The 17,725-nt window shown below is 39.5% G+C and overlaps 1 protein-coding gene across 5 annotated transcripts in view; it reads right to left on the reverse strand.

The window, feature by feature from the left end:
- The window catches only part of UBXN2B (UBX domain protein 2B), a 39,456-nt gene extending 26,339 nt beyond the window's left edge, over positions 1 to 13,117 (reverse strand). For all 5 annotated transcript variants that reach the window (XR_010936510.1, XM_067712277.1, XM_067712275.1 and 2 more), the window contains exons 1-3: positions 12,991 to 13,117; positions 7,408 to 7,511; positions 2,046 to 2,196 (exon numbers count right to left, since the gene is read on the reverse strand). Coding sequence is in view for 4 of the 5 variants with exons in the window: in XM_067712277.1 (XP_067568378.1) it covers positions 2,046 to 2,196; positions 7,408 to 7,511; positions 12,991 to 13,077 (342 nt within the window). In the remaining variant the exon portion in view is untranslated. The remainder of the gene's footprint in view (positions 1 to 2,045; positions 2,197 to 7,407; positions 7,512 to 12,990) is intronic.
- Positions 13,118 to 17,725: the final 4,608 nt, after the last annotated feature.

The following is a 17,725-nucleotide window of genomic DNA, read 5'->3' on the forward strand; positions in this document are numbered from 1 at the left end:
AAAAGCTGTATAAAAGTTTTATAGGAATTTAAGGCACAAAAACAACTCAATCGAGAAAGGAGAGCCTTTCAACACACAATGGTGAAGCAACTGGACCTCCATAAGGAGAATAATGAACCTCGATGTAAACCTTATAGAAAGTTAACTCAAAATGAATCGTAAGTTTAAATGTAAAAAGAAAAACGATAAAAAATGTTCTAGATAACATGAAAGAAAATCTTCCGGACCTATAGTTAGATGAAGAGTTCTTGGACAAGATACCAAATACATAAAAGAAAAAAAAAAGGATAAACTGGACTTTATCAAATTGAAAACTTTTGCTCCGTAACAAATCCTGGTAAGAGGATGAAAAGACAAGCTACAGTCCAGGAGAAACTATCTGCAGACCATATATCTGACCAAGGACTCATACCTATTAAAATATATACAGAACTCTCAAAAGTCAACAGTAACAAAACAAACAATCCAACTAGAAAATGGGCAAAAGTCCGTTTACTGAAGAGGATAATAAAGATAATGGCAAATAAACACATGAAAAGATGTTCAATATCACTAGCCATTAGGAAAATGCAAATGAACATGATTAGCCATTAAGAAAATGCAAATCAAAACCACAGTGAGTTATCACTACACACCTATCAAAATGGCTAAAATTATAAACAGTGATATTACCAAATGCTGGCAAGGATGTGGAGAAACCAGATCCCTCCTACACGGTGGAAAACGGTTTGGCAGTATGTATATGTATAAACATATACGTACCCTTCGACCAGGCAGCTGCACTTCTAGGCATTTATCCCAAAGAAATAAAAACTAATTTACATACAAAACAAGAGTGCTCACAGCAGCTATATGTCTGCCTTCCTTCCTTCCTTCCTTCCTTTTCTCTCTCTCTCTCTTTCTATCCATTTCGTTAGTTGTGCCAGGTCTTAGTTATGGCAGGTGGGCTCCTTAGTTGCGGCGTGCCAGCTCCTTAGTTGAGGCATGCGATCTCTTAGTTGTGGCATGCATGTGGGATCTAGTTCCTAGCCAGGGATTGAACCCGGGCCCCCTGCATTGGGAGCACGGACTCCTAACCAATGCGCCACCAGGGAAGTCCCAGTAGCTATATTTCTAATGGCCAAAAACTAGAAACACCTAAAATTTCCCTCAATAAGTGAAGAGTTAACAAACGGTGGTACATCCACGCCATGAGCGCTACTCAGGAATAAGAAAGAAGAATCTACTGATACACTCAATAACTGATGGATCTCAAGGGCTTAAGCAGAGTGGGAAAAAAGCTACTCCTAAAAGGTCACATACTGTACGATTCTATTTGTATAACATTCTCGATATTACAAAATTACAGAGATGGAGAACAGATTAGTGGTGGCCGGAGGTCTATTGAGGGCGGGGTCGGTGGCAGTGACTCTAAAGGGGGCCACCAAGAGGAGACTGTCGTGATGATGGAGAGCATCCAGCTCGAGGAGGTCACTACACAAACCTACACCTGTGATAAAATGACACAGACCTACACACAAACCCTGCACCGAGGTTAAATTCCTACCTTTGGGACTGAACTATAATTATGTAACAACCGCTGGGGGAAACTGGGTGAAAGGTGCATAAGACCTCTCTTCATTCTTTGGCAAATTACTGTGACTCTATAATTATTTCAAGATAAAAAGGTAAACAGAGAAGTTTTATAGAAATGTTAAGAAACTGCCTCAACTTTCGACCATTAGTAGAAAGATTATATAGACTTAGAAAAATAAAACAAATATTTGAAACAAATATACAGTTAGAAAAACAACGTTTGCAACTAATATAAAAATCTTTAGGAGATCAAATATATAAACAGCAAATTTAGTTTTTTTTTAAACTTTAATGTTATATTGCTTTTATATTTTATATTTTATTTATTTATTTTATTCCTTGGCCACGCTGGGCGGCATGTGGGAACTTAGTTCCCTGACCATGCCGCCTGCAGTGGAAGCTTGGAGTCAACCACTGGACCACCAGGGAAGTCCCAATAGCATATTTAGTTTAAAAAATTCAGCCCTTACCTTAGATTTGTCATCACTCGAAGCTCTTGTGGCTTCATTCAGAGGGACAGCCCCATGTTCCCTTGCCTCTTTGAAAAGTTCATTCACAATTTTCCCAGTTGAAGGTCGAACTATATGTAATCCACTGCATTCATGTTCACTTGAATAGAACCTTTAAACATTACAGTTCATGAATAAAGACAGAATACAAACATAAACTACTTTAAGGCAAAAAGCTACACAGTCTTAGGAAATGACTTTTATTTAAAGAGAGCCATTTCTAAGGCCTTTGCGGAAATATTTAATTTTAAAAACGGGATTAAGGAATTAAGTAGTCAACAGTTGCAGAGATTTGGTGGCAAATTCAGCTCCCCGCCTGAGAACTGACTAGTTTGTTTCTTCCTCACTTACCCTCTGTAACTGCTCATCTATCACATGGATCTCTTTGACAGCTGACAACCAGAAGCTAAGCCTCTCCCCCCCGAGGAATCCACATTCAGTAGGACCTGGTCAGTGAAGAGACTTCTATATTTAGATGCTGTAAATATCTAAATCTAGACCATAGGGCTACACATAGAGTTTACTCCTCAGAGAGTTCTGATTGAAAAATTATAACCTCCCTGTGTTAAAGGTAAATAACTTAGACCACAAACAATTTTCTCAGTGTTAACTATGTAGTGAATCATTTCTCTATTCTTTTCTATTTCATAATGGTCCTAGGAAATATAAACATTTCCTTCACATAAACTAGTAACCTATTTTATCTTTCAAGATTTTTTACAATCAAGAATATCAGAAAATATAACCAATGAAATATCAACATGGAGACTTCCAGAATAAGGTGACAATCAAAGCTCATATCCTTGACTACCGATACCCTCCAATTCAGTTCCTAATTTGCACTGAACTGACTCACAAAACAAAGGGGGAAAATTATATCAGCACTGGAGACTAGGAACAGAAGTCACCTTCAAGACTTTCCCAAAATTAGTATATGCAAAACTAAACAGGAAAGGGAAGGGCAGCTCAGCTCTCAATTCACTGTAAGTGGAAGAAAGATCTACACGGAGAACAATGGACACCAGCAGAACCCCACTAACAGGCCAGCTCACAACTACTGAGGGTGGGGTGGGATGGATCCAGCTGCTAGCGCTCTGGTCAAGTACACTGAGGACTAAGTTCACCCAGAGCAGGAGCGTCTGGAAGCCTTCCTGCCCAGCGGATACTCAGAGGGCCCAGTACAGACAAGCAAGGCCGAACACTGCCATGGCTGGCTCTTACGACAGGGGTCAGCGTTAGAAGGCGCTTGATAGCAGATGCCTTAAATGGCAGCACTGAGAAAGGAAGGGGAGGGGAGGGGAGGGGAGGGGAGGGGAGGGGAGGGGAGGGGAAGCAAAGCTTCCTGCTGCAGCTCCTCCTGTTGGAGCCCCTTCCCTCCTGTCTCCTGTCCCTGATCTGGCAAAGTACAACGATAGAGTTCCTTTTTCTCAGCCTTGGTGAGAAAGACCTTACAGGCAAAACCTGACGTAGGAAAAGATTTACTAACTTCTTTATGGTCACTGATTTTTTATTACCGGTATAAGAAATCTTTGCCTACCTCAGGGTCTATTTTCTTCTAGAAGTTTTATTGTTTTCCACAATCCATCCTTCTCCTCTTTCATAAGTATGCCTATATACTTGACTCTCCTTCTCTATTTAAATTCATCTGATCATCAACGTCTGTCCACTCCCATAGATAGCAACCTTCTCTATACAGAGGACTCTCAAATGTATGTCTTTAGACCTTCTTACTTACGGCCTGGTGCTGAACTGAAAAGCACCTACTTGAATCCAGTTCATCTCTTCCCATTAATGATCACATTTTCCCTGGATACCAGATTAAGAAGCTTTCAGTCTTCCCTCTTTCCCGTTCACTTACTCTCTATATTCCACGTCATCACGTTTCTACAATCAATTCCTTGAAAGTATCCCACACCAGTTTCACCCCTTTCTGCTCCATTCCACTGACACCATCCTAACCTCAAATTTCATGCCCACATTCTCTGGATTACTGCAGCTGTCTTCTTCTTGATTTGTCTCCTTAGTTTGTTCTTCCCATTGCTATTTATCTTATACGGTACTGCCAGACCTACTTTACCAGAAGTATAATAATAATAACCAACACTTATCAACTGCTCATTTAATCCTCATAACAATGGCATTATCCCCACTTTCCAAATGAGAAAACTGAAGCTTAGGGAATTAAAAACACTTGTCCACAGGCAAAACCTTATCAGAACAGAGAGAAAAAAAGATAGAAAACTGAGGTGTGTCTATGTCTAGAATCAAAGCTCTACCGCTCTACTATAGTTTTTATGGTAAAAGCTACAGTGAAAAACATACACTGGCTTTTTTTTGTGGCCTTGCGCACAAGAGCAGCTCTCCTTGGCTGTCAAGGCTGGCCGTGACGTGGCTGCATGCAGGACTGGATGCATAATGTGTGGGCCGGCGGCAAAATGAAGGTAGGAGTCTCCTTGCTCAAAGTGCATTGAGAATTTCAAGACAGTAATACAAAGCCTTAAACCAAGCTCGCGGCCCTTCCCGGAGAGGGGCTCTGGGCGAAGGCTGGGGCTCCACGTGCACGAAGCACACACGGCAGCACCCCGCCCACCCAGCCTCACCTGCCACGAGGCTACTCAAGTTCTGCTGCTCCTTTCTGGCTCGCTCTTGGCATTTTTATTATTTTTTCTTCTGGGCCTATTTTGTTCCTTGTCTTCTGTGCCTACCCACATCCTAATAACCTTTTAAGCCCCAGCTAGGTACCGACACTGTGCTAGACATCTGATAGACTTACTGAATTCTCAAAACCATACTAGTGTCTCATGACTTGTAGGGGACATTTTTTTTTAAGTTCTTACATTTTTGGACAAGAAGACTCACATTTTTAAAGTTCTATTTGTGACAGAGAAGCTTCTGTGGATGAATATGTAAAAGCAGCTGTCAGGCTAACTTCTGTGAGTTTTTCTGTAGATCCTGCCCCTCCTCTTGTAAATTAAAAATAGGTCACACTACGTCTAGAGTACTTAAGTTTCACATTATGTACACAGTGACTTAAAATGACAATGAACAGATGAATGTTTTGATATCTAATGTTGTCCAAGAAGGTGGACCATTAATTAAGACTGTTTTCTGTACCAGACAGAGCGGTAGACATGCAATGAAACCCGGCAGATGTCAATGCTGAATGTGAAGTCAAGGGAACTGCATACTTAGCATTCGAAAATATCACGCTTCGCAAGAAGAAAACATTGCCAATAATCTGCTTCACATTGTATTTTAAGCAGATTAAACATAGTATAAGCATCAACCAATATATTTAAGGCAGCGCCTCTTTTTGGATATGTAAATAATTCTAGAAGTCAAATCTGAGGCACAAAGTCCTTAAAAATTGCATTATCAAATTATAACTGTTAATGGCAACACTGTTTCAGATAGCATAAAATAAAAGAGAAAAAACCACTCATTGAAATATCTCAAGGATTATATTCGAAGAGCAAGGAAAATATTAATACACTAATCTTATTTTAAGAAGTCAAATATTTTGATTTGTTATACCAACAAATTAAGTCATTCAAAATCTGTTCAAACTGGGGAACAGTGGCCAAATAGTTAACGAGTAAAACTTTGGTACATTAATATTTTGAGCTCTTTCAAAATTTCAGAGAGTGTATAGATTAAGGAAGCAGTTAAAATACAAAATATTATATACATATATGTCTATGTATGTGTGTATAGGCATACACACATACACAAACATACATATTAAATAAGAATTAAATGAAAGGGAAGGATATTCAAACAGTGCCAAGATACCAACCTGCAGATTATAAAGGAAAAACTGTATCTTCCGATGGAGTGGGGTGGTGGTCAGCACCTTAACCAAGTGAACATAGCACCAATAGTGGGAAAACCTGAAACCATATGGCTCCTGATGTGATATAATACATAGCAGAAAACATCACTAACTAGTGTTCTTAACAAATACGTTTAACAAGAATCTAATCGTGAGGAAACAATGACCCTGAATGTGGCACATTTTAAAAGACATCTGGCCCCGGCTCTTCAAAGTCCACGTAATAAGCTTTAGATTATATAGATGAGCTAAATGCAGACAACAGAAAGGTTGGGAAAAGTGCTCTGGATTCAGATACCAAACAGGCATCATGAGTGGAATGCATGGCCGTTGGCTGGATCCTAAACCCAAAAGGCTCTAAGAGTACCTGACTATAGACTACGGATTAAATGACTTACGCAACTAGTGCTCATTTTCTAAGGTGTGATATGTTATCAAGGTTATAAAGGAGTGTGGGCTTCCTCTTAGGGGGTGCAGGCTGAAGCCTCTCGGGATGAAATGCTATGATGGCTGTAATTTACTTCCAGATGGTTGAGCAAAAGACAGCGTGTGCACCAATGTACTGCTGTATACAACATGTTAACAACTGGTGAATATCGGAGCAGACACGGCATATATTCATTGTCTTTATCTTTGATTATCTATGGATTTTAAAATTTGTAAAATAAAAAGGTGGGGTGAAAATTATAAATATTATTCTTTCTTTCCATCCAGGTCCAGAAAGGGATGTCATTTTACCTCCCCTACAGAAAGAAAGAAGGTAGACTAGTGACAAACAAAAAAGAAAGAATAACTTCCAGTGAATTTTTCAACTTTTGATAAGAACAGACTTTCTGAAAATGAGATATAATGGGAAAATTCAAGTTTCTCCCCAGTAATGAGATTTGCAGTACTAAAGGGACATTGAGGAAAACATTCCTGGAAACAAGAAAACTCATGACAATAAAATATACCTGGTTCTCATCTCTTAAGACTTCACTGTTGGTTGTTTTTATAGTTCAGGGATTTTAACAATAGTAAATACTATCTAGAAGATCACTATTAGATGGGTCATCACCCAACAGAAGGAAAGACAGATTCCTGAAGTTATAGATTCTTAAATGAAGGACTCCATGGATGGGCTTTAAGAAACACACAAACCCTTAAAAACGACTGACAAAATTGTACATAAGTCTTGCTCTGGGGGAGAGGGGGTATGACTTTCATCAGATCCTCAATGAGTCCAATGACTCAAAAAAGAACCACGGTGCCCAAGAAAAATACTATTCAGTATATTATGCTATGTAATGTCTATCAAAATATTAAGTATTTAAGATAATTTTCCCATAAGTTTCTTCTGGCTTTCTGACTATTAAAGTTTCAGAAATAGTATCTAAAAAACATTTATTTTAAGAAGTTATAGTTAAAAATAAATTCCCAGGACCATGTAAAATAATGTGGGATTAGTGAACTAAAAAGGGATACAAGTTTAAAAACCAAAACAAAACTTACCTTTGAGGTGTTGTTCGTGGGCTTTTAAAGGCTGTAGCGTGAGGTCTATCAGATTTGGAAGCTTTGCATTTCACTTCATCTTCATATAATTCTGCCAAGGCCAACTACAGAATAACAGATTTGTCATAAAGTATAAAAACACTAGAAATAAACCCTTCTACACAATGACAAGTTATGAGTAGAAAATTAACTTGTAACTGAGTAGTAAAGATGTCTAATTAAAAATGAAGGCTGCCATTTCAGAAGATGACTCCCTTCCAAAATAAAACTGCTGCATTTCTCATTTATAAAATGAACCAAAAATGCCACATATAGAATAAATTAAAGTTACAATAATTGTTTAATTACTTTCAATGAACTATTCAACAGTTTCAAAAACTATTTGGTAACAGATCATTTTCAAAGTTGGACCTACAATTCTTTTAAAAATACTTGAAGATGTTTCACACTAATGTCAGTTTGCTCTCATCAGATCCCATAAAAATATTTCACTTAGCTGTTCAAGTTTTCAAAATCTGAGTACATGAAACAATTCCAAAATTATTCTACTTAAAAGTTTACCAGACATATAAATTTCATCAAGTTTAGGAAAATGAGCTTCATTTCAATGAATGATATATACAGTTTATATAACTTTTAGAAAGCAATATTACCAAATTATGCTTTATAGATATATGGCTGGATATCTTCAAAATGAAATAAACAAAGCATGGTTTTTGAAACTGGAATTTTAAGAAATTATCAAAATATTTCATTATCATATAAGTTATTTTGTTCCCACTTCTGACTTTCTTGGACAACTCAAAAACTTTCCTTTATGCCCCTTGTCGCTATTTAATTATAATTGGCATGACCATAATCTTTGGAAAATTAAAAAAAAAAAGACAAAAAAAATCCCCCAATCCCCCCAAAACCCAGATGAAGTGCTCCTTATTGAAACATGAGAAATATAAAAACTATCTCCAGGGATTCTTTCCTCAGTAGGAAAAGAAAAATATGCACACAAGAAAACAAAAATGAGTCTTTATTTTTCCCACCTAATTTTTTACCTCCACCCCATACACATATGTCAACTTTCATATTTCTAACATGGCAATTTTGCAGGAAATCCTAATTATAAAAGTGCTATGTAGCCTAAAAGGACTCATTAAAATCCTAACTTAGGCTCTTACTGTGTGAGCTTGGGCAAATTATTTAACTTCTCTGAGCCTTAGTTCCCTCATCTTTTAATGCCTATTAAAACAATACCTTAGAGGTATTACGTAATGTATGTGAAGCACAAGGCAAGTGCTCCGACAAGATATTATTAAAAAATGCTCAGCAATGACTGTGTCAGTGTTTCATTTTCCCCAAGGTTTCTTTTCTTCCTGCAGTGTTATCTATATATCTCCTATGGTCTTTTCCTACTTATCCTCTCCAAAAGGAGAAAACAAAACAAAACAAAAAACCCACCACAAAACAAATGAGAAGAGACAGAGGCAGAGACAGACAGACACTCTGACTACTTCGGCCCAAAGTTTTCAGAAATTTTTACCTCCCTGAAATTTCTTCAAAACCGTATTCCTTTATGGATTTCCTCATGAGCTGATAATATTGCTCTATGAATTACTTTTATGCTATTCCTATTCCCATCAATGAAAATGTTATCTGTATGTCAAAGGGCCATTTCAGCCATCCTTCAAGAAGCCTTTTCTAATTTTCTTAACTAAAGTGGTATTTCTTTTCCAAATCCTCATAGCACATTTATATTAAACATTACATTGTCATCACTTGTGTACTTTTCTTACTATTTCATCCCCCCCACTATAATTTAGGTTTCCCAAATTGTTTTTAACATAGCACATGACAGGCACCCAACAAATTCTTGTTGAATTATGTAGACTACAACTCAACATGAATCATAAAGAGACACAGATAATGTTATAGATTTAAAAACTGAGATTATATTTGCTATAGTTTTGGACCTTGTTTTTTGCTTTAAGATGATTTGAATAAACCCTGTAAATCAAATAATCTTCTATCAAATAGATGAATAATGCAAACAATGCCTTTTGACTCCATGGAATGCGGAATATATATTAACAAAATAGGAATATGGAGAAAATTACATTACAGCAGGGAGCCCACCTAGCTGAAAGGGCCAAGTTGTCACCAGTACATCATTGACTTAGAGGAAAATGAATGATATTTAGAGGGAATTAATGCCAGGATCCATGATGTACCTGAAGCATCATATGCCATAAGTTCATAAGCAAATATTTTAAATAAAGTTAATCTATATTATTTGACATAGCAAATGACACCACATCAGAAGAGGAAATTAACTGATGCACTGGTTAAAACCAGTAGAAAACAACAACAAAATCTCAGTCAAATAAAGAGATAAAAATGTGTGCTCTGTGAAGTAAAGATGGCACTGTGAATTACCAGGACAGACTTCCATGAGCTAAACAACTAGATTATGAAGATATTTCAATTACACAGAGAGAATAAAGTAGGTAAGTCCTGATAATCTTTTCTCTAGAATTTGAAATGAGAAGAATGTGAGAAAAGAACCTGAAGTTGTGGGTGAGAACATCAAATATATAGCAAAAGATTAAACGTACTGGAATTCCCAGTCTTAGAGGGACAACTGCCAGAAGGTATAACACAGATGTTTCAATCTAGAAAAGCAACATCAGCATCACCTGGGGATCCTTGAAAACTGCAGATGCTCAAACCCCAACCTAGACCAAGTGATTTAGAAAATCAGGGGTGGGGTCTGGTGTCCGTGCTTAAACAAGCCTTCCAGGTGACTCTGATGTATGTTAAAATTGAGAACCAATGATATGGGACGCTGACATCAACAGGACGAGGGTACTTGTGACAAGTGCAACACAGTGCCAGACATCTGTACACTTTTCTTACTGATAGAACTCCCCTCTCTGCCCCACCCAAAGCCCACTCTGAACCCTAGGAAGTACTGAAGTTATTAGCCCCAATTCTCCTCAAGTCCAACCTCTATGGAAACAAAGAAATAAAAACAGAAATCTTTTTCTTTTGATATTCTGGAGGAAACCTGGGACAGAAGCATACGATCAAATACCTTAACTGTTAACCCCGTTGTGTGGATGGACTGAGGGGCATGAGAAGAGACAAAGGGCTCTGAAAATGTTCACAAACACTAACGGACACTGAGGTTTTGGGGGTGAGTACTGTCACTAACAATCCTATACCAAACTTTCCCACTGCATGTTCCCAATTTTGGAGGAGGAAAGGACCTAAGATCTGCTCTCAGTTTGAGATCCATGGGAGATTTCTGAATTTGTGAGTCAGAGGCTCACGCTGCTGGGAGGCTTTTGGGAGATGACGATCCATCTTTCCTCTTGAGGTGAATGAGGAAATCTCTCCTAACGTAGATGCCGACAAACCCTACGCCGCATGACAGCTAAGAAACAGGTACTCAGTGGTACTTTTGCTATTTCCAATTATACTGTGAAAGACTCTCAGAGCGAGTTGTCAGGAAAGTTCAGGAGTATCTACTGAAAACTGAACCAAGTGGGTAAGTCTTCAAATAAACATGGCTAGATTAAACAATAAAATAATCCCCAAATAATCAGTATCCAAGAAACCAGCTGGGGAGACAACATTATCCAATTCTTTTAAATCTTTGATACTCTATTTCTTCACATGCCATCACTTGGTTGTTTTCAGGTTTCTCTGCAAATTCTTCACATTCTTATTCTTAAATTCTAAGGGAAACACTATGAATACTTAGTGTATTTGATATTCCAAATCACATTCATAAAAAATCAGTTATCTACTTGAAACTACCTACCGGGAAGTAGACAGGGGATAGAATTTAAAAAACCCCAAAAAACCCTATTTTCTAATTGATGGTGGAAAGGAAGGAATTTTCACAATTGGCGACATCTACCACAATATCTCCAACAATTTATCATATCTTAATCCAGTGGATGAAGTATAAATTTGTCAAGTATCAGGTGATCATTAACCAAGCTGTTCTCATTTTTCACATAAAAAGACAAAATAGATTTAAATTAGAGAAAGGATATTAAGTCACATAGTTTTAAGTTTAATAGCATTAGCATGGACTAACCAGTGAAAGTTATAGTATTTTTCTCCTTTAAGGGAAAAAGAACCAAATATTTACTAAGCAAGTCTGATCCAGGATAACATGGGATTGAACAGACACTTTATAGACATTTCTTTATTTCATCCTTGACACCACCATCACCTCTAGTTTACAGATAAAGACACTGAGGATCAGAGAGGTTAAGACATTTTTCCGATAGTCACATAACTATTAAGTGTCAGGGTCGAGATGCAAACCGAAGTTGTTCTGACCAGAAACTCCACTTTTTCCCTGACAGTCCGTGCTGCCTCTTAGTGATACCGGTCTTCAGCAGAAAATACAAGGTGGATGAGACCTTCCTGCCCCTTGATTCTGTTTACTGCATCTGAACTGACTATGAACACTGGAACTCTACATTGAGTTCATCTCCTAACCTGACACCAATCTCTCCATTCTCCAAATTTGTCATTTTATGCCCTACTTATTTTGGCACTAATTCATACTCCATCTCAAAATGTTCTGTTAAATATATGTGTATCTTATTTCTGCAAAAAATAGGTAGAAATGTCTTTTATACTTCTATGCCCTTCAACAGTGTCCCAGCACCAACTGTGGATTTGAGGTCCTATTTATCTCTGCATTCCCGAGCTTAGCAGTATGTTACATGGCAGGTGGTCATGATATGTTTGTTCAAAGAAATAGAATGAAGGTGTAACAATGAAGTAACAGAACTTTTCTACCAAGGCTTGTGGATTGAATGTCATTTACTTTTAATTATAGCTCCCTACAGATGTTTACTTTTTGAATTTTATCAATGATCTTACAAAGAGACAGTTAAAAAAAAAAAACCTCTAAAATGAGTAGTGTGACGCATCTGGCGGAGCAAGATTTGGTGCGCTGGTGTTTAGCTAACTAATGTCAATGTCCTGTAACATTACGCAGTTTTATTTCTCTGTTTCTTATGTGCAATGTTTTCTAGACTGTAATCTGTTACAACTAGGCTGCGCAGCCGTAGGATGAAATACTTTTTAGTTCACCCCTTTAAAAGGGAAAAGCTATCTGATAAAAACGAACCCTTTTACACGTAAGTAATCGAGCCACAAACAGCATCCAGGACAAACAAGATCAAACCAGCCCACGCTGTGACTCGATTTCCCCACGGCCACAGCAGAGCTTTCTTCTGCAGTGAGTCTGACCGGAGCATCAACCGGTGAAGCACTCAACTGACCCCTAACCCCCCAAACGCCATTCGACATGAGCAGCTGCTTCTTAAACTGCAAGTGGGGTGGAGGGGAAACGAGGCAGGGGCACCACTGACAGCCGGGCTCGGACACTTGTTTTCACCGACGCCGCTGCCCGGCGCGCCGCCTGGGGCGGACCCGCGGCGCCGGAATCACAGTTCGGTCCCCGAGCCGGTCTGGGGAAGCTCGGCCGCGGCCAGGGCGGTTCCACACGCCCCCGGCCGCGCTGTCCCCGACGCCGCGCCCCCGCCCCGCCGTTCGCCGCACCTGCAAGTCCCGCGCGCTCGGGGGCCGCGGCCGCACCGCCCTCGGCCCCTCCTCGCCCGCCTCGCCGCCGCCGCCGCCCTCCGCCATCTTTCACTCGCTCCCGGCACCACCGCCGCCGCCGCCGCCGAAACGTCTCCCGCGACTTCCGGGGCCGGTTGCCTGGCAACCGCGGGGCGGGGCGGTCCCTGCGCGTCCCCGCCTCCCCCGGCCCCCGTGCGCGCTTCTTCCGGCGCCCGCCCACCTGTGCGGTCCCTCTTCTTTCCTTAAAGGAAGTTGGATCAGAATTTCCCCGCCAAGAAGCCTTTGCGTAAACCCGGAGGCTGCTGGCCGCTTCCCTGGAGGGCAGCACGGACTTTCGTGTTCTTTTAACTCCACAGTGAAAACGTCCTCTGGATGTTTCATCTGTTGAAAAGTGCCACCGTCCTTTTCCAGTCTCGGTCACATTCTCTCATTTCCTTGCCAAGGACTGGGTGGTACGTCGCCCCCAAAGCGTGAATTGACGTTGAGGAGGAAGAACCCTGTAAACTTTCTTTGCGATCAGAACTAGAGACTTCTAAATTCATCTGAGATTTATTCAAACTCCTGTCTTATCCCAAGCACTTTTATACCCCCGGATGCAAAGGTAAAAAGAAGTAGTCCTGGTCGTTATAAAACTCACAATCTGTTGGGAGAGGGAGAGGTATAAACAGATAATGAAGTGCCATTTGCAGTAGAGCTTTGCAGGAAACGTTATGAGTGGCATGTGGGGTGTGAAGGGGAGTATTCTGTTGGCACCTGGTATGTGCACCATGCTAGGTGCGTTCGATTGTATGTGTAATCTCGTCTGTTCCTCTGCCAGGTGAGTATTGTTATTACCGTGTTATACCTGAGGAAAGCAGATGACAAATAACGACTAAACTCACCCTGTTGTAAATGGTGGTACCAGATCCTAAGCCTCGCATTTGTTGGTTGTCCAGATATTCTTTTGAGTACAACGTTCTGCCCTAGAAATCCCGGGCTTTTCTTTATAACCCATAAAGCCAAAGGCATTTGGTCGAATCTTGAAGGATGAGTACCCCTGGTAAACTTTGGACTAAAAGAGACCACCGGGAGAGGCATGGGTTTGAAATACCATGTTTATCCTGATAAAGTACTGCATGGCAGAACCTTAGGAGAAATGACAAAAGATGGTTGGGGGTTGGAGAGTGTGGGTTTGGATCTAGACTGGAGATGTATGCTTAGGGCAGATGCTGAACGGTCTTGCCTTAGTGAAGAGATTGAATATTACGCTCCGGGCCAGCGATTCTTAAGGCTGATGCCCATTAGAACTCCCCTGCCATCCTTTCACTGCAGGAACTCAGATTTAATTAGTATGGGGCTGCACTCAAGCATCATGTTTTTGTAAGCCGCTCCCCAAGTGGACTTTGCTTCTGGCTATGACAGTGTACCTGGTACTGGATTTGCCCTTCCACTCCCAACAATGAAAAAACTAGACAAAATATATGAAACGATTATTTTCAGACATTGAACTACAGGCAGTACAGATCTGTGCTATGCCAGAGAAGGGAAACAAGCGAAATGAGCTATGTTTGTCCTGGCTTTCTGCCTGGAACTCTCCTACAATGCTGGTGGGAATGGAGAATGGTATAGCTACTTTGGAAAATAGACAGTTTCTTCTAAAGTTAAATATTCAGTTATCATAAGATCCAGCAATAACACTCCTAAATACTGACCCAAGAGGAATGAAAACATATGTTTACAAAAATATTTGTACCCAAATGTTCATAGAAGCTTTATTCATGATAGCCCCAAACTGGAAACAATCCAAATGTCCATCAACAAATGAATGGATAACATTTCGAGAAATTCATACCACAGAATACTACTCAACAGTAAAAAGGAAGAAATTACTGATTCACACACCATGGCTGAATCTCAAAGACATTATCTTGGGTAAAAGAAGCCGGATGTCAAAGAGTAAATATTGTCCGATTCAGTTTATACGAGATTCTAGAGCAGGCCAAACTTATCTTTCCTGACAGGGGTTGCCTAGGGTCAACTCTTTGGGGGAAGGATAAGCTTGGGGAATTTGAAAAAGGATATGTGGGAACTTTTTGAAGTGATGAAAATGTTTTATATTGTTATTGATGTGATAATTACACACTTTGTGTGTGTGCATGTATGTGTTAAAAACACATTGAGCTATATACTTAAAATGGGTGTACTTTATTATATGTAAATCACACATTTATACAATTAGTTGAAAAAAACCTCCCCAGGTAATTCTGTTGTGCAGCCAAGGTTGAGAACCGCTGGTCTAAGGCAATCGGGAGGCATTAAGTGATTTGTGATTTAGAAAGATAACAGAGGCATCAGTGTGTAAGATGAATCAGAGTTACAAAATTAGAAGGTTATGTGGGGTGATTAGGATTAAGGTTTTTTTGGTTTTTTTTTTTTCCGCCTTCGCTGTGCAGCTTGCGGAATCTTAGTTCCCCAGCCAGGGATTGAACCTAGGCCCGTGGCAGTGAAAGCACGAGGCCCTAACCAGTGGACCGCCAGGGAATTCCCAGGAATAAAGTTTTACCAGTGACAGTGGGTAAAGAGAGAAGCAGTAATTGGTAGAGATATTAGGACCAGAGCCAATTGGCGCTGAAGTCTTACATGGGGAATATGTGAAAGGAGGAGGAATACAGGATGACGTTGAGGGTTTTCGTTAGGTGGTTTGGCAAATGGTGCCTCCTATAAATTATTGAGTTGAAAGGGAGAAGCAGACCTGAAAAGACAGAAACGAGTTTGCTGTGGACATTTTGTGGTTTCGTTTTGCTTTATTTCCTTCCAGTTTTATTGAGCTATAACTGACATACAGCACTATATAAGTTTAAGGGGTACAGCGTAATGATTTGACTTACATACATCATGAAATGTTTACCCCAGTAGGTTTAGTGAACATCCATCAAATGGTATAGATACAAAATATAATAAAAGAGATCATTTAGGGGATCATCAACTTAAAATGATCCTGTATATTTATAGGTTGCTGTATGTAAACCTCATGGGAACCAACACTCTGCAATAGATAAATACATACACACACAAAGAGAAAGGACTCCAAACACAACACTAAACATAGTCATCAAATCACAAGGGAAGAGAGTGTTATGACATTTTGAATTCAAAATTTATGTGGGACACTAGAGGGAAAATACATCACAGAGCAATTGCAAATGTGGGTCTAGATATTAGGAAGTAAGAGAATCTTGGTTTGGAGATATAGGTTTGGTGATGACTGCCCATGAGCGATAGCAGGGTAGATGAGGCTTCCTGGGACAGTGTGAGATGTGATAAGATGTGAGCACCAAGAATACTTAGAAAAACCAGCACTGAAGGGCTCAGTGGGGAAAGGAGAACATTCAGACTAGACCTAAGGGAATAGTCAGAGAGGGAGGGTGAAGGCAAGAGACTGGACAAACCAGCGACATGGTGGTTTCAAGCAGGAGACCAATGCTGTCGTTTCCTATGGATAATCAAGATTAGGATTTTCTGGTGGGCTAGTGGTTAGGACTCAGCGTTTTCACTGCCGTGGGCCTGGGTTCAATCCCTGGTCAGGGAACTGAGATCCCACAAGCCTCGCGTATGGCAAAAAAAAAAAAAAAAAAAAAAAATTAGGACTGGAATGTGTCCACTGGATTAAGAGAAGAGATTGCTGTACCAAGTTTACTATGAATTTCATAGAGAGGAAAATCCACATTTTAGCAGTTTGAGAATGACAGCTGGGACAGTAAAGCTGTGTTTTCGATGTACTTAAAGTCAGAGGTGTGCAGGACGTGGCTCATCCTGGCTCGGGAGAGCCTGTGGTTACATTTTCAGGAATTTTACAGGTAGATGTTAAACACAGCCATTATTAAAAGTGGAGGGGAAGGGGGGAAGGATAAATTAGGAGTATGGGATTAACAGATACACACTACCATATACATAGATAAACAACAGGAATTTACTGTATAGCATAGGGAACTATATTCACTGTCTTGTAATAACCTACAATGGAAAAGAATTTAAAAAAAAGGATATAACTATCTACATATGTATATGTATGACCGAATCACTTTGCTGTACACCTGAAACTAACCCAATATTGTAAATCCACTATACTTCAATAAAAAAGTAAAGAAAAAAATTAAGTTACATAAACTTACAATGAAGTCATATTAAAAACCAATGTAATAAATACTAAAAATCAATTCCAAATTATTTAAATACATTTTATAATTATCTATGCCATACATTTTATTATCTATTACCTATTCTAAATATATTTTATTATTATCTATACAGCTATTGTATCTACATGGTGGAAATACCACGTAATGGCACGCTATGGTACACCTCTTCCCAACTCCACATTCAGTGACAACATGTTGGTAGCTTGGAATTCACCATGGTGGGAGTATTCACAACTCAGAAATTGGCAAATGCCACACTTAAGACCTTGATTTATTATTTTGTTCATTGTCTACTCTGAATTTAAGAATGTGGTGGAGAAAATGTTTACAAGGCAGTTAAGACTTAAAAGTGTTCTGTGTCTGTAGCTGCTATACTGGGAATAGCAAAAGGGGTAAAAAAGGGGCATTCTTTCAGTATTTGAAAATGACTGACTGATACAGGAAGGAAGTAGCTGCTCGTGTCATGTCATTGAGTTACTATGTATATTGTGTTGTTTCACTCACATCTTAACTTGAATGAAGGTATCAACCGACAT

Source organism: Pseudorca crassidens, chromosome 17 (genome assembly GCF_039906515.1).
Source record: "Pseudorca crassidens isolate mPseCra1 chromosome 17, mPseCra1.hap1, whole genome shotgun sequence".
NCBI lineage: Eukaryota > Metazoa > Chordata > Mammalia > Artiodactyla > Delphinidae > Pseudorca > Pseudorca crassidens.